Here is a 23,122-nt window from a genome sequence, read left to right on the forward strand (position 1 = left end):
AAACCCACTGTCAGCCTCAGCAGCTGGGCTGTCCGTCCAAACCCACTGTCAGCCTCAGCAGCTGGGCTGTCCGTCCAAACCCACTGTCAGCCTCAGCAGCTGGGCTGTCCGTCCAAACCCACTGTCAGCCTCAGCAGCTGGGGTGTCCACCCAAACCCACTGTCAGCCTCAGCAGCTGGGGTGTCCGTCCAAACCCACTGTCAGCCTCAGCAGCTGGGGTGTCCATCCAAACCCACTGTCAGCCTCAGCAGCTGGGGTGTCCGTCCGTCCAAACCCACTGTCAGCCTCAGCAGCTGGGGTGTCCGTCCGTCCAAACCCACTGTCAGCCTCAGCAGCTGGGGTGTCCGTCCAAACCCACTGTCAGCCTCAGCAGCTGGGGTGTCCATCCAAACCCACTGTCAGCCTCAGCAGCTGGGGTGTCCGTCCGTCCAAACCCACTGTCAGCCTCAGCAGCTGGGGTGTCCGTCCAAACCCACTGTCTGCCTCAGCAGCTGTGGTGTCCGTCCAAACCCACTGTCAGCCTCAGCAGCTGGGGTGTCCGTCCGTCCAAACCCACTGTCAGCCTCAGCAGCTGGGGTGTCCGTCCGTCCAAACCCACTGTCAGCCTCAGCAGCAGGGGTGTCCGTCCGTCCAAACCCACTGTCAGCCTCAGCAGCTGTGGTGTCCGTCCAAACCCACTGTCAGCCTCAGCAGCTGGGGTGTCCGTCCGTCCAAACCCACTGTCAGCCTCAGCAGCTGGGGTGTCCGTCCAAACCCACTGTCAGCCTCAGCAGCTGGGGTGTCCGTCCGTCCAAACCCACTGTCAGCCTCTGCAGCTGGGGTGTCCGTCCGTCCAAACCCACTGTCAGACTCAGCAGCTGGGGTGTCCGTCCGTCCAAACCCACTGTCAGCCTCAGCAGCTGGGGTGTCCGTCCAAACCCACTGTCAGCCTCAGCAGCTGGGGTGTCCGTCCAAACCCACTGTCAGCCTCAGCAGCTGGGGTGTCCGTCCAAACCCACTGTCAGCCTCAGCAGCTGGGGTGTCCGTCCGTCCAAACCCACTGTCAGCCTCAGCAGCTGGGGTGTCCGTCCGTCCAAACCCACTGTCAGACTCAGCAGCTGGGGTGTCCACCCAAACCCACTGTCAGCCTCAGCAGCTGGGGTGTCCACCCAAACCCACTGTCAGCCTCAGCAGCTGGGGTGTCCGTCCGTCCAAACCCACTGTCAGCCTCAGCAGCTGGGGTGTCGGTCCGTCCAAACCCACTGTCAGCCTCAGCAGCTGGGGTGTCGGTCCGTCCAAACCCACTGTCAGCTTCAGCAGCTGTGGTGTCCGTCCATCCAAACCCACTGTCAGCCTCAGCAGCTGGGGTGTCCGTCCGTCCAAACCCACTGTCAGCCTCAGCAGCTGGGGTGTCCGTCCGTCCAAACCCACTGTCAGCCTCAGCAGCTGGGGTGTCCGTCCGTCCAAACCCACTGTCAGCCTCAGCAGCTGGGCTGTCCGTCCAAACCCACTGTCAGCCTCAGCAGCTGGGCTGTCCGTCCAAACCCACTGTCAGCCTCAGCAGCTGGGCTGTCCGTCCAAACCCACTGTCAGCCTCAGCAGCTGGGGTGTCCACCCAAACCCACTGTCAGCCTCAGCAGCTGGGGTGTCCGTCCAAACCCACTGTCAGCCTCAGCAGCTGGGGTGTCCACCCAAACCCACTGTCAGCCTCAGCAGCTGGGGTGTCCGTCCGTCCAAACCCACTGTCAGCCTCAGCAGCTGGGGTGTCCGTCCAAACCCACTGTCAGCCTCAGCAGCTGGGGTGTCCACCCAAACCCACTGTCAGCCTCAGCAGCTGGGGTGTCCACCCAAACCCACTGTCAGCCTCAGCAGCTGGGGTGTCCGTCAGTCCAAACCCACTGTCAGCCTCAGCAGCTGGGGTGTCCACCCAAACCCACTGTCAGCCTCAGCAGCTGGGGTGTCCACCCAAACCCACTGTCAGCCTCAGCAGCTGGGGTGTCCGTCCGTCCAAACCCACTGTCAGCCTCAGCAGCTGGGGTGTCCGTCCGTCCAAACCCACTGTCAGCCTCAGCAGCTGGGGTGTCCGTCCGTCCAAACCCACTGTCAGCCTCAGCAGCTGGGGTGTCCGTCCGTCCAAACCCACTGTCAGCCTCAGCAGCTGGGGTGTCCACCCAAACCCACTGTCAGCCTCAGCAGCTGGGGTGTCCGTCCGTCCAAACCCACTGTCAGCCTCAGCAGCTGGGGTGTCCGTCCGTCCAAACCCACTGTCAGCCTCAGCAGCTGGGGTGTCCGTCCGTCCAAACCCACTGTCAGCCTCAGCAGCTGGGGTGTCCGTCCGTCCAAACCCACTGTCAGCCTCAGCAGCTGGGGTGTCCACCCAAACCCACTGTCAGCCTCAGCAGCTGGGGTGTCCGTCCGTCCAAACCCACTGTCAGCCTCAGCAGCTGGGGTGTCCGTCCGTCCAAACCCACTGTCAGCCTCAGCAGCTGGGGTGTCCGTCCGTCCAAACCCACTGTCAGCCTCAGCAGCTGGGGTGTCCGTCCGTCCAAACCCACTGTCAGCCTCAGCAGCTGGGCTGTCCGTCCAAACACACTGTCAGCCTCAGCAGCTGGGCTGTCCGTCCAAACCCACTGTCAGCCTCAGCAGCTGGGGTGTCCGTCCGTCCAAACCCACTGTCAGCCTCAGCAGCTGGGGTGTCCGTCCAAACCCACTGTCAGCCTCAGCAGCTGGGGTGTCCGTCCAAACCCACTGTCAGCCTCAGCAGCTGGGGTGTCCACCCAAACCCACTGTCAGCCTCAGCAGCTGGGGTGTCCGTCCGTCCAAACCCACTGTCAGCCTCAGCAGCTGGAGTGTCCGTCCGTCCAAACCCACTGTCAGCCTCAGCAGCTGGGCTGTCCGTCCAAACCCACTGTCAGCCTCAGCAGCTGGGGTGTCCGTCCATCCAAACCCACTGTCAGCCTCAGCAGCTGGGGTGTCCGTCCAAACCCACTGTCAGCCTCAGCAGCTGGGGTGTCCGTCCAAACCCACTGTCAGCCTCAGCAGCTGGGGTGTCCACCCAAACCCACTGTCAGCCTCAGCAGCTGGGGTGTCCGTCCGTCCAAACCCACTGTCAGCCTCAGCAGCTGGAGTGTCCGTCCGTCCAAACCCACTGTCAGCCTCAGCAGCTGGGCTGTCCGTCCAAACCCACTGTCAGCCTCAGCAGCTGGGGTGTCCGTCCATCCAAACCCACTGTCAGCCTCAGCAGCTGGGGTGTCCGTCCAAACCCACTGTCAGCCTCAGCAGCTGGGGTGTCCGTCCAAACCCACTGTCAGCCTCAGCAGCTGGGGTGTCCACCCAAACCCACTGTCAGCCTCAGCAGCTGGGGTGTCCGTCCGTCCAAACCCACTGTCAGCCTCAGCAGCTGCGGTGTCCGTCCATCCAAACCCACTGTCAGCCTCAGCAGCTGGGGTGTCCACCCAAACCCACTGTCAGCCTCAGCAGCTGGGGTGTCCGTCCGTCCAAACCCACTGTCAGCCTCAGCAGCTGGGGTGTCCGTCCGTCCAAACCCACTGTCAGCCTCAGCAGCTGGGGTGTCCGTCCGTCCAAACCCACTGTCAGCCTCAGCAGCTGGGGTGTCCACCCAAACCCACTGTCAGCCTCAGCAGCTGGGGTGTCCGTCCAAACCCACTGTCAGCCTCAGCAGCTGGGGTGTCCACCCAAACCCACTGTCAGCCTCAGCAGCTGGGGTGTCCGTCCAAACCCACTGTCAGCCTCAGCAGCTGGGGTGTCCGTCCGTCCAAACCCACTGTCAGCCTCAGCAGCTGGGGTGTCCGTCCGTCCAAACCCACTGTCAGCCTCAGCAGCTGGGCTGTCCGTCCAAACCCACTGTCAGCCTCAGCAGCTGGGGTGTCCGTCCGTCCAAACCCACTGTCAGCCTCAGCAGCTGGGGTGTCCGTCAGTCCAAACCCACTGTCAGCCTCAGCAGCTGGGGTGTCCGTCCGTCCAAACCCACTGTCAGCCTCAGCAGCTGGGGTGTCCGTCCAAACCCACTGTCAGCCTCAGCAGCTGGGGTGTCCGTCCGTCCAAACCCACTGTCAGCCTCAGCAGCTGGGGTGTCCGTCCAAACCCACTGTCAGCCTCAGCAGCTGGGGTGTCCGTCCATCCAAACCCACTGTCAGCCTCAGCAGCTGGGGTGTCCGTCCGTCCAAACCCACTGTCAGACTCAGCAGCTGGGGTGTCCGTCCGTCCAAACCCACTGTCAGCCTCAGCAGCTGGGGTGTCCTTCCGTCCAAACCCACTGTCAGCCTCAGCAGCTGGGGTGTCCGTCTACCCAAACCCACTGTCAGCCTCAGCAGCTGGGGTGTCCACCCAAACCCACTGTCAGCCTCAGCAGCTGGGGTGTCCACCCAAACCCACTGTCAGCCTCAGCAGCTGGGGTGTCCGTCCGTCCAAACCCACTGTCAGCCTCAGCAGCTGGGGTGTCCGTCCGTCCAAACCCACTGTCAGACTCAGCAGCTGGGGTGACCGTCCACCCAAACCCACTGTCAGCCTCAGCAGCTGGGGTGTCCGTCCGTCCAAACCCACTGTCAGCCTCAGCAGCTGGGGTGTCCGTCCGTCCAAACCCACTGTCAGACTCAGCAGCTGGGGTGTCCACCCAAACCCACTGTCAGCCTCAGCAGCTGGGGTGTCCGTCCAAACCTACTGTCAGCCTCAGCAGCTGGGGTGTCCGTCCATCCAAACCCACTGTCAGCCTCAGCAGCTGGGGTGTCCGTCCGTCCAAACCCACTGTCAGCCTCAGCAGCTGGGGTGTCCATCCGTCCAAACCCACTGTCAGCCTCAGCAGCTGGGGTGTCGGTCTGTCCAAACCCACTGTCAGCCTCAGCAGCTGGGGTGTCCGTCCAAACCCACTGTCAGTCTCAGCAGAGCAGCATTAGTGGAAGAGCAGGAGATTCCGCAAACCGGGTTCATCACTTAAAGAGACAGTAACCCAGGGGTTGCAAAGTTCAATAGTTGAAAGGGGAGAGAGGGTGGGAGTCCTGTCTACTCTGTCGAGTGATAGGGAGGGGGAAAATCGGTGTCAAGGTTGGAGGTGGAAAGGGAGGATAGCGAGTGGTGTGGGAAAGGGGGAGTAGGGTGGAAGGGGGCAGTGGATGGGGACAATTGGGGAGAAGGGGGTGAGACTGATATGAAAGGGGGTGATGGGGAGAGAGGGAGAACAGTGAGGGGGAAAAGAGGTCGAGGAGGGGAGGGAATCTGCAGGTTGGATGGGAACTGTATAGGCTGAAAACACTATGTCTGCATCCTGGACACGCGCCTCTTTAACTGACTAATGCCGTTTGCCTGTGATTCTACCACAAAGGTAAAATCAAAAATCAATTTTTACTTTCTTTATCTAAACAGTGAAAAGTATCACAACGAGCTCCGTGTCAGAACGTTTCCCATTCATTTTCATGATTGACAGGTCTGTACTGAGTAAGTTTCAGAAGGACATTATGGTGTGAGGGGGTTTAACCTTCAATGCGCCACTGTAAACCCTCAGTTGCCCCTCTTTACAACCAGTGGACTCCTTCCAACATGGGCACTACGAGCTCAACGTTTAAACTGACCAAAGGAACTCCAGGGAGATGGGTCACTGTTCGACTGACTGCCTGTCCTACTACATCCCATCACCCAACTGCCTCAGAAACAGCTTGGAATGTTTTAAAAGCTGCAGGAATTTAAGTGAATTCAAATATAAAGGGCTTGAAATATCCATTTCAATTTCACTTGTCTGCAAATTCTTTAATGAACTGTTTAACCTCACCATCTGCCTCGCACCTTATTGTCTGTGTGCACTTTACTCTCTCTGTAACACTTCATACACAACACGCACAAAATGCTGGAGGAACTCAGCAGGTCATGCAGCGTCTTTGGAGAGGAATAAACCGTCAACGCTTCAGGCCAAGACCCTTCAACAGGGTATGTGCTTCACACCCTTCCAGAGGGGCAGATTACTCACCTCCAATGGGGAGTAATCCAGGGCGCCTCAGGGCGACTCGTGTGGCAGCAGAACTCTCAATGGACACGATTAAATATTCTCGTTTCAGCCTGATACAGCTGAAAAGCACAACTGTTTCCAAGGTCAGAACAATCAGCAAAGATTTCTTAATGCATTTAAACGAACTATCGCTGCTTAAAACGGACGGAAACAATGCCGATTGTGGACAGACTCCTCACCGGATTCCACTCAGGAAACGTGGCTGCAGGTCAGGAATACAAATGAGTTTAAGGAAACAGGGTTTTAAGTTCCCAATACCGACTATCTCCTGTCAAACGTACAGTTTCTGGTGAATAAAATCGATGATCTCAGAGTCAGGGTGCTGAATCAGAGGGACATTAGGATGGTGTGTGTCCTTTGTTTCACGGAATCCTGGTTAACCTCTTCCGTACCGAATGCAGTGATTCAGATTGACGGATTTACAATACACCGTCAGGACAGTGTCCTCAAAAGCAGAGGTGGAGGAGTGTGCCTCATGATCAACTCTTCTTGGTGCACAAATATGTCAGTGCTGTCCCAATTCTGCTCACCAGACCTGGAATATCTAGCAGTAAAGTGCCATTCTTTTTACCTACCACAGGAGTTCTCCTGGGTCATTTTGGTAGAAGGTTACATTCCACCTCAGGCCAATGTCAAGCAGGCTTTAGATAAGCTAACAAAGGGGATCTACAAGCACGAAACAGCGCAGCCTAACACTTTCACCATCGTTTTGGGGGATTTTAACCAGACCAATCTGAAAAAAATCACTAAGCAATTACCATCATCAGATCATTTGCATACCAGAGGAAACACCACACTGCACCATTGTTACACCACCAAGAGTGCCTACCGTGCAGGAAGTCTGATCTCCTGGCTGCGCTTCTACTCCCGGAGTATCGGCAGAGACTGAAGCCTGCAGCACCAGCAGTGAGGACCAAGAGGGTATGGACAAGGGAAGCACAGGAACGCCTACAGCACTGCTTTCAATCAGTGGACTGGACTGTATTTAGGGATTCATCTTCAAACCTGGATGAGTATGCTGCAGTTGTTACTGACTTCATTAAAACCTGTGTGGATGAGTGTGTGCCCACAAAGACTTACTGTACATTCCCAAACCAAAAGCCCTGGATGAACCAGCAGGTACGTCGTTTGCTGAAGGCTAGATCTGTGGCTTTCAAATCTAGCAACCCAGATCTGTACCAGAAAACCAAGTATGACCTGCGAAGGGCTACTTCAAGAGCAAAGAGACAATTTCAAGTGAGGTTGGAGGCGACGTCGGATGTACGACAACTCTGGCAGGGTCTGCAAGACATTACTTCCTACAAAGTGAAACCCAATAGCATGAATGACAGCGATGCTTCACTACCAGATGAACTCAACGCCTTCTATGCACACTTTGAAAGGGAGAACACAACTACAGCTGTGAAGATCCCTGCTGCACCTGATGACCCTGTGATCTCCGTCTCAGAGACCGACATTAGTCTGTCTTTAAAGAGAGTGAACTCTCGCAAGGCGGAAGGTCCCGATGGAGTACCTGGTAAGGCTCTGAAAACCTGTGCTGACCAACTGGCGGGAGTACTCAAGGACATTTTCAACCTCTCACTGCTATGGGCAGAAGTTCCCACCTGCTTCAAAAAGGTAGCAATTTTACCAGTGCCTAAGAAGAATAATGTGGGCTGCCTTAATGACTATCGCCCGGTAGCACACACAGCGACAGTGATGAAATGCTTTGAGAGGTTGGTCATGACTAGACTGAACTCCTGCCTCAGCAAGGACCTGGACCCATTGCAATTTGCCTATCGCCACAGTAGGTCAACGGCAGATGCAATCTCAATGACTCTTCACACGGCTTTAGACCACCTGGACAACACAAACACCTACGTCAGGATGCTGTTCGACTATAGCTCAGCATTTAGTACCATCATTCCCACAAATCTGATTGAGAAGTTGCAAAACCTGGGCCTCTGTACCTCCCTCTGCAATTGGATCCTTGACTTCCTACCAAAAGACCACAATCTGTGCAGACTAGTGATAACATTTCCTCTTCACTGACAATCAATACTGGTGCACCTGAGGGGTGTGTGCTTAGCCCACTTCTCTATTCTCTCTGTACCCATGACTGTGTGGCTAGGCATAGCTCAAATACCATCTATAAATTTGCTGATGATACAACATTGTTGGTAGGATCTCAGATGGTGACGAGAGGGTGTACAGGAGAGAGATGCCAACTAGTGGAGTGCTGTCACAGCAACAACTTGGCACTCAACGTCAGCAAGATGAAAGAGCTGATTGTGGACTTCAGGAAGGGTAAGACGAAGGAACACATACCAATCCTCATAGAGGGATCAGAAGTGGAGAGAGTGAGCAGCTACAAGTTCCTGGGTGTCAAGATCTCTGAGGACCTAAATTAGACCCAATATATTGATACAGTTATAAAGAAGACAAGACAGCAACTATACTTCATTAGGAGTTTGAAGAGATTTGGTATGTCAGCAAATACACACAAGAACTTCTATAGCTGTACCATGGACAGCATTCTGACAGGCTGCATTACTGTCTGGTATGGGGCGGGGGGGGGGGGGGGTACTGCACAGGACTGAAAGAAGCTGCAGTGGGTTGTAAATTTAGTGGGCTCCATCTTGTGGAGATTATATGGACTGGTTGTATCACTGCCTGGTATGGAAACATCAATGCCTTTAAACAGAAAATCCCACATAAAGTAGTGGATACGGTCCAGTCCATCAATGGTAAAGCCCTCCCCATCACTGACCACGGCAACATGAAATGCTGCTTGTTGCAGGAAAGCAGCATGCTTTATCAGGGGTCCTCGCCACCCAGGCCATGCCCTCTTCTCATTGCTGCCATCAAGAAGGTGGTACAGGAGCCTCAGTACTCTCACCACCATGTTCAGGAACAGTTACTGCCCCTCAGAGATTAGGCTATTGAACCAGAAGAGATAACTTCACTCAGCCCATCACTGAAATGTTCCCACAACCAATGGACTCATTTCAAGGACTCTTCATCTCATGTTCTCGGTATTTATTGCTATTCATTAATAATTGCATTTGCACAGTTTGCTGTCTTCTGCACTCTGGTAGAACGCACTAATTGTGCAGCCTCTCATTGATCCTGTTAAAGTTACTATTCTATTGATTTGCTGAGAATGCCACAAAAAATGAATCTCAGGGTTGTTTATGCTGAATTATATATACTTAAATATAACATTTACTTTAAACTTGGAACTTTCTGAGGTTGTGCCCTCTGGTCCTAAACTCCGCTCACTATAGGAAACAACTTTTCCACCTTCACTCTACCTTGGTTTTTCAATATTTGATAGGCTTCAATGAGGTTTCTTTTAAACTCCAGTGAGTACAGACCCAGAGCCACCTCATCCATTAACCCTTTTATTCCCAGGATAATTCTTGTCCTCCAGACCAAGATGGACTCTCGGCCTCTCCATCTACCTCATTATGAACTTGCACTTCATCATTTACCTGCACTGCTCACCTTCGGTAGTTTTTACAATTCATTCTGCGTTGTTCTCCCTCAGTACACTGTGTAATGATCTGATCGTATGCAAGACAAGTTTTTCACTGTACTCAGTCCATGTGACAATAATAAGCCAATAGCGATAAAGGAAGGCAGTGGAAGCCAGACGAAGGTGGTGGGGAGAGTGGGTATTACTGTCTCTTTAAGGTCAGTGTGGTGTGTCTGTAGGACGGACCAGACACAAGCCGTGTTTAGCAGACGGAAGTGGTTAGCAGATGGTTAGGCGAGGAAGGGGTGTCTGAAGCCAGGGTGTTTAAACCAAACCTCGACTCTTGCAGTGGCACTGAGTTCCCAGGTCTGATAGGCGACCTGCGCGGCCTCAGGGAAAAATTCACCCGCAACACTGTAATGTCAAGCAAATAGGACAAGATGTGAGGCCCGAGAGGGGTGAAGGATACCGAGATCGATGGGGCTGGGGAGGTTGGGGATGCATATGTTTCAAAACTCCACACCTGAGGCCACTCATGTTGCCAACCCCCACCCTGCCTCCATTTCCAAAATCCTTGCCCCCAACCTTGATTATTGACAATATCTTCAAGAGGTAGTGACTCAAGATGGCAACATCTATTATGAAGGACCCTCACCATCCAGAACATGCTATCTTCTCATTACAACCATCAGGGAGGACCAGAAGACACAAAGTAGGAGCAGAAATTGTCACTCAGCCCATCTGGGCTGATATATTACCCCTCTCAACCCCATTCTCCTTCCTCTCCCCATAACCTTTGACACCCTGACTAACCTAGAAATTATCAATCTCTGCTTTAAATATACTCAATGACTTGGTCTTCAGAGCCATCTATGGCAATGGATTCCATGGATTTACCACCCTCTGGCTAAAAAATTCCTCCTCATCTCTGTTCTAAATGGACGTCCTTCTATTGCGAGGCTGGGCCCTCTGGTCCTAGACTCCCCACCATACAATGCATCCGCTCCACATCCACTCTATCTAGGTCTTTCAATATTTGATAGGTTTCAGTGAGGTCCCCCCTCATTCTTCTAAACTCCAGTGAGTACAGACCCTGAGCCATTAAACACTTTCTGTATGTTAACCCATTCATTCCTGGAATCATTCTTGGGAAACTCCTCTGAAGACTCTCCAATGCCAGCACATCCTTTCTTAGACAAGAGGCTGAAAACTGCTCACAGTACTCCAAGCACAGTCTGACAGTGGCTTATAAAGCCTCATCTTTGCTTTTATATTCTATTTCTCTCAAACTGAAAGCTAACATTGTATTTGCCTTCATCACCACTGACTCAATCTGCAAGTTAACCTACACAAGGACTCCCAAGTCCCTTCACAACTCTGATTTTTGAATTTACTTTATTTAGAAAATAGTATGTTTTTCCTTTTACAACCATGTACTTTACTACCCTATATTCCACCTGCCACTTCTTTACCCATTCTCTCATCTGTTTAAGTCCTACTGCAGACTCCCAACTTTATCAACACTACCTGCCCCTCCACCTAGCTTTGTATCATCTACAAACTTGGCTACCGCCAGGACTTAAGAACTTTTTAAAAGCTATTATTAATGCTTTTTGAGATAGTGATTTAGATGCATATCATATTTTTTACTGAGTTAAGTATTGTATGTAATTAGTTTTGCTACAACAAGTGTATGGGACATTGGAAAAAAAGTTGAATTTCCCCATGGGGATGAATAAAGTATCTATCTATCTATCTATCTATTAATTCCATCATCCAAATCATTGACATATCCCAATAACAACCCTGTGGAACACCACTAGTCATCAGCAGCCAACCAGAAAAGGCTCCTTTCATTCTCACTCTTTGCCTCCTGCCAATCAGCTACTGCTTTATCCATGCTGGAATCTTTCCTGTAATACCAAGGGCTCGTAGCTTGTTAAGCAGCCTCATGTGTGGCACCTTGTCAAAGGCTTTCTGAAAATCCAAGTACACATCATGCACTGACTCTCCTTTGTCCATTCTATCTGTTATTTCCTCAAAAAATTTCAACAGATTTGTCAGGCAAGATTTCCCCTAAAAAAAAGTATGCTGACTTTGACCTGTTTTACCACGTTTCTCCAAGGACTCCAAAACCTCATCCTTGACAATCAATTCCACCATCTTCCTAACCACTGCAGTCAGACTAACTGCCTTATAATTTCCTTTCTTGTGCTTCTCTCCCTTCTTGAAGAGTGGAGTAACATTTTCAGTCCTCCGGAACTAATCCAGAACCTAGTGATTCTTGAAAGATCATTACTAATGAATGCCCCCACAATCTCTTCAGCTACCTCTTTCATAACCCTAGGGTGCAGTCTATCTGGTCCAGGTGACTTATCTATCTTCAGACCTTTCAACTTCCCAAGCACCTTCTCCTGAGTAATAGCAGTGACACTCACTTCTGCAACCATCCTCCCCACCCCGACACTCTCACATTTCTGTAATACTGCTGGTGCCAACCACAGTGATGACTGACGCTAAATACCTATTCAGTTCACCCGCCCTTTCCTTGTCCCCCATTACTACCTCTCTAGCATCATTTTCCGCTGGTCCAATATCCAATCTCACCTCTCTTTTACTCCATATATCTAAAAAACTTTTGGTATCCTCTTTGATATTTCTGGATAGATTACTTTTTCCTCTTCTTATGGCTTTTTAGTTGCCTTCTGTAGGTTTTTAAAAGCTTCCCAATCCTTGACCTTCCCACTAAGTTTTGCTATCTTATATGTCTTCTCTGGCTTTTATGTTGGTTTTGACTTCTCTTGTCAGCCATGGTTGTGTCATCCTGCCTTTAGAATACCTCTTCATCTTTGGGATGTATCTATCCGACACCTTCTGAATTCCCCAGAAACTCCATTGGTTGCTGTTCTGCTGTAATCCCTGCTATTGTCCCCTTCCAATCAACTTTGACCTGCTCCTCTCTCATGCCTCTGTAATTCCCTTTACTCCACTGTAATACTGATACATTTGGTTTTAGTTTCTCCCTCTCAAACCACAGGGTGAATTGCATCATATTATGATCACTGCCTCTCAAGGTTTCCTTCAACTTAAGCTCTCTTATCAATTCTAGTTCATAATACAACACCCAGTCCAGAATTGCATTCCCCTTTTGGGCTCAACCACAAGCCACTCCAGAAGCCATCTAGGAGGCACTCTACAGATTCCCTCTCATGGAATCCAGCACTAACCTGATTTTCCCAATCTACTTGCGTATCAAAATCCCCCATGACTATTGTAACATTGCCTTTAATACGTGACTTTTCTACTTCCACTTCCACTTGAAATCTATATCCCACATCTTGGCTATTGTTCAGAGGCCTGTATGTAACTCCCAAAAGGGTATTTTTACCCTTTCAGTTTCTTAACTCTGCCCACAAGGATTCTGATCCTATATCTACAAGAGCCTAAAGACCCACACTCTACAATTAATTAATTCGCTATCAGACCCCAAAAACTATGAACTATTGAACAGTACAGACCCTTCAGCCCACGATGTTATGCTGTCCTTTTAACCAGCTCTAAGGTCAATCCAACCCTTTCCTCCTCCATAGTCCTCCAGTCTTTTCTATCACCTATGTGCCTATCTAAGAAGTTTTTTTAATTAAATGTCCCTAATGTATCTGTCTCTGCCGCCACCCCAGGTAGCACGTTCCTCACACCCACCACTCTCCTTGTAAAAACCTACCTCTGACCCTATACTTTCCCCCAATCACCTTAAAATTATGCCCCCTGGTATTAGCCATTTCCACCCTGGGAAAAAGTCTCTGACTGTCCACTTAATCTCTGCCTCTTACCATCTTATACACCTCTATCAAGTCACCTTTCATCCTCCTTTGCTCTGAATAACATTGTATTCTGTAACACTTTATTAAAGTCAGTGTCATAGAACACTACAGCACATAAAACAGGCCTTTCAGCCCATCTAGTCCATGCCAAATCCAGCAAACCACAACTGAACCATGGCCCTCCATATCCCTCCCATCCAAGTAACTATTCAAGTTTACCTTCAATGTTTTAATCAAATCCGCATCCACCACTCTCACCACCCTACGTGAAGTTCCCTCTCATGTTCCCCTTAAACATTTCACCTTTCACACTTAACCCAGGACCTCCAGTTTTTGTCCCAACCAACCTCAGCCTGCTTGTATTTACCCTATTTATACCCCTCATAATTTTGCATATCTCTATCAAATCTCCCCTCAATCTCTACGCTTCAGGGAGTAAAGTCGTAACTTATTCAACCATTCACTATAACTCGGGTCCTCAAGTCTTAACAACATACTTGTAAGATTGTTTTTGCACACTTTGAATCATATTTACATCTTTCCTGTAGGTTGGTGACTAAAACTGCACTTAATACTCCAAATTAGGCCTCACCAACGTCTTATACAATTCTACTATAACATCCCATCTCCTGTACTCAATACTTTGTTTTGTGAAGGCCAATGTGCCAAAATTTCTGTTTATGACCCTATCTACCTGTGACACCACTTTCAAGGATCTGTATTCCCATTCTGCTTTCCTTCGTCAGGAATGATCTGTCTGGATAGCAGGCGAGCAAATGTTTTTCACTGTTTCTCAGTACCTGTCAATAAAAATCTGATACCTGACTTCCCTTTCCCACCTTCCCCAAGCCTCTGTCTCCCCTGGCTGCGTCTGGCATTGCACCGTGCTCCCAGTGTCTATTCACATACTGAATGTTTGAATGTTCAACACATATTACAATCCCCCCCCCACCCTCCCTCTGTAAGCTGTAAAGAAGAAAAAAGCTCTAATTCACTCAACCTTTCCTCATGAGACATGCTCTCTAATTCAGGCAGCATCCTGGTGAATCTCCTCTGCACCCTCTCTAATCCAGGCAGCATCCTGGTAAATCTCCTCTGCACCCTCTCTAATCCAGGCAGCATCCTGGTAAATCTCCTCTGCACCCTCTCTAATCCAGGCAGCATCCTGGTGAATCTCCTCTGCCCCCTCTCTAATCCAGGCAGCATCCTGGTCAATCTCCTCTGCACCCTCTCTAATCCAGGCAGCATCCTGGTAAATCTCCTCTGCACCCTCTCTAATTCAGGCAGCATCCTGGTGAATCTCCTCTGCACCCTCTCTAATCCAGGCAGCATCCTGGTAAATCTCCTCTGCACCCTCTCTAATCCAGGCAGCATCCTGGTAAATCTCCTCTGCACCCTCTCTAATCCAGGCAGCATCCTGGTCAATCTCTGCACCCTCTCTAATCCAGGCAGCATCCAGGTGAATCTCCTCTGCACCCTCTCTAATCCAGGCAGCATCCTGGTAAATCTCCTCTGCACCCTGTCTGATCCAGGCGGCATCCTGGTCAATCTCCTCTGCACGCTCTCTAATCCAGGCAGCATCCTGGTGAATCTCCTCTGCACCCTCTCTAATCCAGGCAGCATCCTGGTAAATCTCCTCTGCACCCTCTCTAATCCAGGCAGCATCCTGGTAAATCTCCTCTGCACCCTGTCTGATCCAGGCGGCATCCTGGTGAATCTCCTCTGCCCCCTCTCTAATCCAGGCAGCATCCTGGTGAATCTCCTCTGCACCCTCTCTAATCCAGGCAGCATCCTGGTCAATCCCCTCTGCACCCTCTCTAATCCAGGCAGCATCCTGGTAAATCTCCTCTGCACCCTCTCTAATCCAGGCAGCATCCTGGTGAATCTCCTCTGCACCCTCTCTAATCCAGGCAGCATCCTGGTCAATCTCCTCTGCACCCTCTCTGATCCAGGCAGCATCCTGGTGAATCTCCTCTGCACCCTCTCTAATCCAGGCAGCACCCTGGTAAATCTCCTCTGCACCCTCTCTAATCCAGGCAGCATCCTGGTGAATCTCCTCTGCACCCTCTCTAATCCAGACAGCATCCTGGTCAATCTCCTCTGCACCCTCTCTAATCCAGGCAGCATCCTGGTCAATCTCCTCTGCACCCTCTCTAATTCAGGCAGCATCCCGGTGAATCTCCTCTGCACCCTCTCTAATTCAGGCAGCATCCCGGTAAATCTCCTCTGCACCCTCTCTAATCCAGGCAGCATCCTGGTAAATCTCCTCTGCACCCTCTCTAATCCAGGCAGCATCCTGGTGAATCTCCTCTGCACCCTCTCTAATTCAGGCAGCATCCTGGTGAATCTCCTCTGCACCCTCTCTAATTCAGGTAGCATCCTGGTGAATCTCCTCTGCACCCTCTCTAATCTAGGCAGCATCCTGGTAAATCTCCTCCGCACCCTCTCTAATCCAGGCAGCGTCCTGGTGAATCTCCTCTGCACCCTCGCTAATCCAGGCAGCATCCTGGTAAATCTCCTCTGCACCCTCTCTAATCCAGTCAGCGTCCTGGTGAATCTCCTCTGCACCCTCTCTAATCCAGACAGCATCCTGGTAAATCTCCTCTGCACCCTCTCTAATCCAGGCAGCGTCCTGGTGAATCTCCTCTGCACCCTCTCTAATCCAGACAGTATCCTGGTGAATCTCCTCTGCACCCTCTCTAATCCAGGCAGCAGCCTGGTCAATCTCCTCTGCACCCTCTCTAATCCAGACAGTATCCTGGTGAATCTCCTCTGCACCCTCTCTAATCCAGGCGGCATCCTGGTCAATCTCCTCTGCACGCTCTCTAATCCAGGCAGCATCGTGGTAAATCTCCTCTGCACCCTCTCTGATCCAGGCAGCATCCTGGTAAATCTCCTCTATACCCTCTCTAATCCAGGCAGCATCCTGGTGAATCTCCTCTGCACCCTCTCTAATCCAGGCAGCATCCTGGTAAATCTCCTCTGCACCCTCTCTAATCCAGGTAGCATCCTGGTAAATCTCCTCTGCACCCTCTCTAATCCAGGCAGCATCCTGGTGAATCTCCTCTGCACCCTCTCTGATCCAGGCAGCATCCTGGTAAATCTCCTCTGCACCCTGTCTGATCCAGGCGGCATCCTGGTCAATCTCCTCTGCACGCTCTCTAATCCAGGCAGCATCCTGGTAAATCTCCTCTGCACCCTCTCTAATCCAGGCAGCATCCTGGTAAATCTCCTGTGCACCCTGTCTGATCCAGGCAGCATCCTGGTGAATCTCCTCTGCCCCCTCTCTAATCCAGGCAGCATCCTGGTGAATCTCCTCTGCACCCTCTCTAATCCAGGCAGCATCCCGGTCAATCCCCTCTGCACCCTCTCTAATCCAGGCAGCATCCTGGTAAATCTCCTCTGCACCCTCTCTAATCCAGGCAGCATCCTGGTGAATCTCCTCTGCACCCTCTCTAATCCAGGCAGCATACTGGTGAATCTCCTCTGCACCCTCTCTAATCCAGGCAGCATCCTGGTAAATCTCCTCTGCACCCTCTCTAATCCAGGCAGCATCCTGGTGAATCTCCTCTGCACCCTCTCTAATCCAGGCAGCATCCTGGTGAATCTCCTCTACACCCTCTCTAATCCAGGCAGCATCCTGGTGAATCTCCTCTGCACCCTCTCTAATCCAGGCAGCATCCTGGTGAATCTCCTCTGCACCCTCTCTAATCCAGGCAGCATCCTGGTCAATCTCCTCTGCACCCTCTCTGATCCAGGCAGCATCCTGGTGAATCTCCTCTGCACCCTCTCTAATCCAGGCAGCATCCTGGTAAATCTCCTCTGCACCCTCTCTAATCCAGGCAGCATCCTGGTGAATCTCCTCTGCACCCTCTCTAATCCAGGCAGCATCCTGGTGAATCTCCTCTGCACCCTCTCTAATCCAGACAGTATCCTGGTGAATCTCCTCTGCATCCTCTCTAATCCAGGCAGCATCCCGGTAAATCTCCTCTGTATCCCCTCGAAAGCTTCCACATCCTTCCTATAATGAGGCGAGCAGAACTGAACACAATATTCCAAGTGTGGTCTATCCAGGGTTTTATAGAGCTGTAACGTTACCTTGCAGCTCTTGAACTCTACCCCCACCCTGACAAAAGAAGGCCAATACACCATGTACCTTCTTTACCACCCTACCAATCTGCACTGCATCTTTGAAGGATCTATAGACAGTTCAAAAGTATCAAAAGAGCAGGGGAATAAAGGTGGGTGTGATTAGCTGTAACCCCACTGACGTAGACAATAAATTAAATCTGAGGCCAACTCCTACCCTTGACAACAGTCCCTACACTGTAACCCTGTGAACAAGCCCTCCCCCCAGTCTCTAGCTTTGGGGTGGGGATGATGTGGCTTCAGTGAACAGCCCACCCACCCCTCTGCCTCCAGTAGCCGGGTAACGGCTCCCATTTCTATCCGTCAGGGATGGAGACAAACTTACTCGTCGTCGCCTCCACACAACCGTAGCAGAGCTCGCTTGTACTCCCCAGAAGTGTCACTCTGTAAGGAAGAAAGGATGAGTGAAAACCTATCGTTTCCCCATCTGTGATCACCCCCCTCCACCCACTCAGAATCCGAATCACTGTCTTACGTGACGTGAAATTTAAAGAGAAGGTTAATCAGGACCTGCCCTCGCTACCACCAGGGAGGAGGTACAGGAGCCTGAAGACACACACTCAGTGTTTTAGGAACAGCTTCTTCCCCCCACTCTCAGAGTTGTGAATGGACAATGAACCCATGTACACTAACTCTTTTTTTTTCTCTTTTGGCTCTCTTTTTGCACTACTTAATTTAATTGTATACAGCACCAGTAACAGTAAAACTATAGGTCATACAGTACTGTGCAAAATCTTGGGCACATGTATTGTGTGTGTGTATTTTTTATTGTATTATGAGAGCCCCTCTGTTGGTCAGGGTCGATCATAGCTGTTGCATCCTAGCAGTCTAGATACATAGAAACATAGAAAATAGGTGCAGGAGTAGGCCATTCGGCCCTTTGAGCCTGCACCACCATTCAGTATGATCGTGGCTGATCATCCAACTCAGAACCCTGTACCTGCTTTCTCTCCATACCCCCCGATCCCTTTAGCCACAAGGGCCATATCTAACTTCCTCTTAAATATAGCCAATGAACCGGCCTCAACTGTTTCCTGTGGCAGAGAGCCTGCCTGGGCAGTACAATATGGAGAACAAGCTGTTTCCCACGTGGCTGATGAAACCAAAGGAATGGCAGAGACCGATACAGCTTGGCACCGGTGGCATCGCAGGAGTTGCCAGTCAGCATTGAAATCAATGTAGGACTGTCTTAGGGAGCCCGGTCTGGATTTTTCCCCTCGGGGTCTACTCCCAAAGCCTTCCTCATGAGTGGGTATTGCAGCAAGGCAGCGGACATTTGAGATCAGAGTTTTCCTTCTAGATATGCTGCCAACCACAGCTGACAAGCCCCATCTGCCTGAATATATAGTTTTTAATTTATATTTTTTTATTGTCCAATGCAAAGTACTGCTGCCGCAAAACAACACATTTCACGACATAGGCCAGTGATATTAAAGCTGGTTCTGATTTATTTGTCACATGCACAGTGAAACAGTGGAATGCCTCATCTGTGTCAACAACACTGTCCAAGGACGCGCTGGGGGCAGCCCACGAGTGTCACCACGCTTCCGGCACCAACATAGCGTGCCCACAACTCACCAACCCTAACCAGTACGTCTTTGGAACGCAGGAAGAAACGCACGTGGTCACAGGGAGAACGTACAACCTCAGTGCAGACAGCAGTGAGAATTTGACCCCGATCACCGATTCCTGACGCTGCAAGGCATTTTGTTGTTTTCCTGGCTGATCTTCACAGAAGTGAAGGATTTTTAGCGTGATGTTCCCAACCCACCACCACCCCTCAAATTCGCCAACATTTCCTTTCTGCTCAGGAGGAGATTCCCAAACTCACAATCTCAGGAAAGTTTCTGACAACTTTAAAAATGGTTTTGTAGAGAGCATTCTGAGCGGTTGAGTCACAATCTGATATGGAGGCTCCAATGCAATGGATCACAAGAGGGTTGTCGACCCACACAGCTCCTTCATGGGCACGACCCTCCCACCATCAAGGACTTCTTCAAGAGACATTGCTTCAAGAAGGCAGCATCCATCATTAAGGACCCTCACCATCGGGGACATTCCCTCTTCTCACTGCTATCATCAGGGAGAAGGTACAGGAGCTTAAAGACACACGCTCACCTACACTCAACTATTCATAACAGCTTCTTCCCCTCCACCGTCAGATTTCTGAATGGACAATGAACCCATGAACACCACCACAACATTCCTTATCTTTTGGAATTATTTGCCCCGACACTCACCCGGATCATACTGTGCAGTGATTTCTCATACTTTTTTCGAAACTCCTCGCGGATGTCCAGCATGTCGATCTCGCTACGCGACACCATGATTCGGATCAGTGTGTTGTCCCGTGTTCCCATACCCTGTGGGGGGTACGTAAGAGAGAGGGTGGGGAGGGGGGAGAGAGGGGGGGAGAGAGGGGGGGAGAGAGAGGGGGGGAGAGAGGGGGGGGAGAGAGGGGGGGAGAGAGGGGGGGAGAGAGGGGGGGAGGGGGGGGGGAGAGGGGGGGGAGAGGGGGGAGGGGGGGGAGAGGGGGGAGAGGGGGGAGAGGGGGGGGAGAGGGGGGGAGAGAGGGGGAGAGAGGGGGAGAGAGGGGGGGAGAGGGGGGAGAAAAGAGAGTGAAAGTGAGAGGGAGGGAGAGACGGTTGATGGGGAGAGAGGGGAGAGGAGATAGAGAGGAATGTAGAGAGAGGGAGGGAGCAAGGGAAAGCCCTCATCTGGTGTTCTGTCCTTGAAGTCTGTATCTACCCTCTGCCTCGGCTGCTGCACAACATCAAAGGGGCCCGCTTTGTGGGAGGGGGGGCGTGTTCACAGGGATAACACACTGGCACAGTGGTTAGTATAACACTTCACAGCGCCAGTGATCAGGGTGCAATTCTGCTGTGCCAACGCCCATCACAGTCCGTGGCCTGAAAGTGTCACCGTGCTTCGAGTGCCAACACAGCATGCCCATAACTCAGCTACCCGAACCCGAGCATCTGAGGGATGTGGGAGGAACCCAGGTGGTCACAGGCAGATTGTACGAGCAGCGCTGGGAATTGAACTGCAATTGGTGGTCACAGGCAGATTGTACGAGCAGCGCTGGGAATTGAACTGCAATTGGTGGTCACAGGAAGATTGTACGAGCAGCGCTGGGAATTGAACTGCAATTGGTGATCACAGGAAGATTGTACGAGCAGCGCTGGGAATTGAACTGCAATTGGTGGTCACAGGAAGATTGTACGAGCAGCGCTGGGAATTGAACTGCAATTGGTGGTCACAGGAAGATTGTACGAGCAGCGCTGGGAATTGAACTGCAATTGGTGATCACAGGAAGATTGTACGAGCAGCGCTGGGAATTGAACTGTAATTGGTGGTCACAGGCAGATTGTACGAGCAGCGCTGGGAATTGAACTGCAATTGGTGGTCACAGGAAGATTGTACGAGCAGCGCTGGGAATTGAACTGCAATTGGTGGTCACAGGCAGATTGTACGAGCAGCGCTGGGAATTGAACTGCAATTGGTGATCACAGGAAGATTGTACGAGCAGCGCTGGGAATTGAACTGCAATTGGTGATCACAGGAAGATTGTACGAGCAGCGCTGGGAATTGAACTGCAATTGGTGATCACAGGAAGATTGTACGAGCAGCGCTGGGAATTGAACTGCAATTGGTGATCACAGGAAGATTGTACGAGCAGCGCTGGGAATTGAACTGCAATTGGTGGTCACAGGAAGATTGTACGAGCAGCGCTGGGAATTGAACTGCAATTGGTGGTCACAGGCAGATTGTACGAGCAGCGCTGGGAATTGAACTGCAATTGGTGGTCACCGGCCCTTTATCAGAGTTATAGTCACTGCTACACTACTGTGTCTCACTGAGGAGATGCTTGGATAGGTACGTGGATGGGAGGGATATGGTCTGGGTCAATGGGACTGGCATGGGCTAGAAGGGCCAAGAGGCCTCTTCCTGCGCTGTAGTGGTCTATGACTCACAAGTACATCGAAACATACAGTTACACAAACAACACATTTCATTGTATGGCTCGATGCACCTGCGATCAATCCAATCAATGGCCAAGCTGTACACCTGCTCGTTAATGCAAACATATAAGCAGCCAATCATCTGGCAGCAACCCAACGCACAAAAGCATGCAGACGTGGTCAAGAGGTTCAGTCGTTGTTCAGACCAAACTTCAGAATGGGGAACAGATGCGGAAGAATGTGATCTAAGCGACTTTGACAGTAGAATGATTGTTGGTGCCAGATGGGGTGGTTTGAGTATCTCAGAAACTGCCGATCTCCTGGAATTTTCACGCACGACAGTCTCTAGGGATTACAGGGAATGGCGCCGGAGAGGAGTACCGAGAAAGGACACCTGACGAGTCTGGGCGATAAAGATCGAGAGTGCAGCTCAGAGGGAAATGGAACTAATGCTGAGAAGTGGGATTAACAAAGGTAGGTGTATCGCCAGCACTGAACTGCTGGGCTGAAGGATCTAATTCTCTGCTTTACGACTGTCTGAGAGCGTCACCCTGGGATACGTTGAGGTTTTCCGCCAGCGCGAGTTGCTTTACCTTCATGGCCTTGAAGAGTCGGGAGGCGAAGTACTCCGGTTTGTTTCTGGCACACCTGACTGCGGGGCACAGGCAAAGAGACAACATTAACCAGGGGGCGTCAGACCAAACCTCCAACCTGCCCACCGATCGCAGCGAAGACCCGGGCAAGCGCAGGGAAGGACCGGGGGAAACGGTGTGGGGAAGTGTTGGTGTGGTGTACCCCCCCCCCCCCAACCCCAGGGAAGGTTTCCAGTGGAGAGCATTCTGACTGGCTGCATTAGAGCCTGAATCACGGTTAACATCCCTGACATACGTCAGATATCTCCTGGCAGCAGCCATGAAAATAAATACAAACTGCGTAAACAAAGAGGCAACACACATAAAATACTGGACGAAGACTGTAAGACACAAGAACAGAATGAAGCCATTTGGTCAATCGAGTCTGCTCTGCCATTCAATCAAGGATGATTCTTTCCTGCTCCTCCTCAGCCTTCTCCCCAGAACACTTGATGCCGTGTCCAATCAAGAACCTATCCTGCTCTGCCTTAAATACGAGGGGTAATTGATAAGTGTGTGGTCTAGGGTAGAAGGAGTCAACTTTAGAAAACCTAGCACCTTTATTTTTCAACATCATCCCCTCCTACATTTACACACTTAGTCCAGCAGTCGTGGAGCATACGGATCCCTTCTTTGTAAAAGTGGTCCACAGCGGGGGGTGATTGATAAATTCATGGCCCAAGATAGAACGAGATGAGTTATACAGCTCTCATTACACGCACATACAGTTCAACTCTGTGTGAAAATGCAGGAAGTTTGAAGTTAATAACTCATCTCCTTCTACCTCAGGCCACGAACTTATCACCTCTGCTGTGGACTGCTTCTACAAAGAAGGGATCCGTATGCTCCACGACCGCTGGACTAAGTGTGTAAATGTAGGAAAAATAAATGTGCTCGGTTTTCTAAAATTGACTCCTTCTACCTTAGGCCACAAACTTATCAATCACCCTCATACATCCAATGACCTGGCCTCCTTAGTTGCCTGTGATAACAAATTCCAGAAATTCACCACTCTCTGGCTAAAGAAATTTCTTTGCATCCCTGTTTTAAATTGACAGCCCTCTTGTCCTAGACACTCCCATCATGAGAAACATCCTTTCCAC

General features: G+C 51.0%; 1 protein-coding gene across 2 annotated transcripts in view; it reads right to left on the reverse strand.

Moving 5' to 3' along the window:
• The window catches only part of anxa6 (annexin A6), a 114,374-nt gene that overhangs the window by 39,249 nt on the left and 52,003 nt on the right, over positions 1-23,122 (reverse strand). For both annotated transcript variants that reach the window (XM_073067115.1, XM_073067116.1), the window contains exons 11-14: positions 21,981-22,039; positions 19,666-19,788; positions 17,751-17,809; positions 9,788-9,866 (exon numbers count right to left, since the gene is read on the reverse strand). In XM_073067115.1, the coding sequence (XP_072923216.1) occupies positions 9,788-9,866; positions 17,751-17,809; positions 19,666-19,788; positions 21,981-22,039 (320 nt within the window). The remainder of the gene's footprint in view (positions 1-9,787; positions 9,867-17,750; positions 17,810-19,665; positions 19,789-21,980; positions 22,040-23,122) is intronic.

The sequence above is a fragment of the Hemitrygon akajei genome, chromosome 15, assembly GCF_048418815.1.
Source record: "Hemitrygon akajei chromosome 15, sHemAka1.3, whole genome shotgun sequence".
Classification (NCBI taxonomy): domain Eukaryota; kingdom Metazoa; phylum Chordata; class Chondrichthyes; order Myliobatiformes; family Dasyatidae; genus Hemitrygon; species Hemitrygon akajei.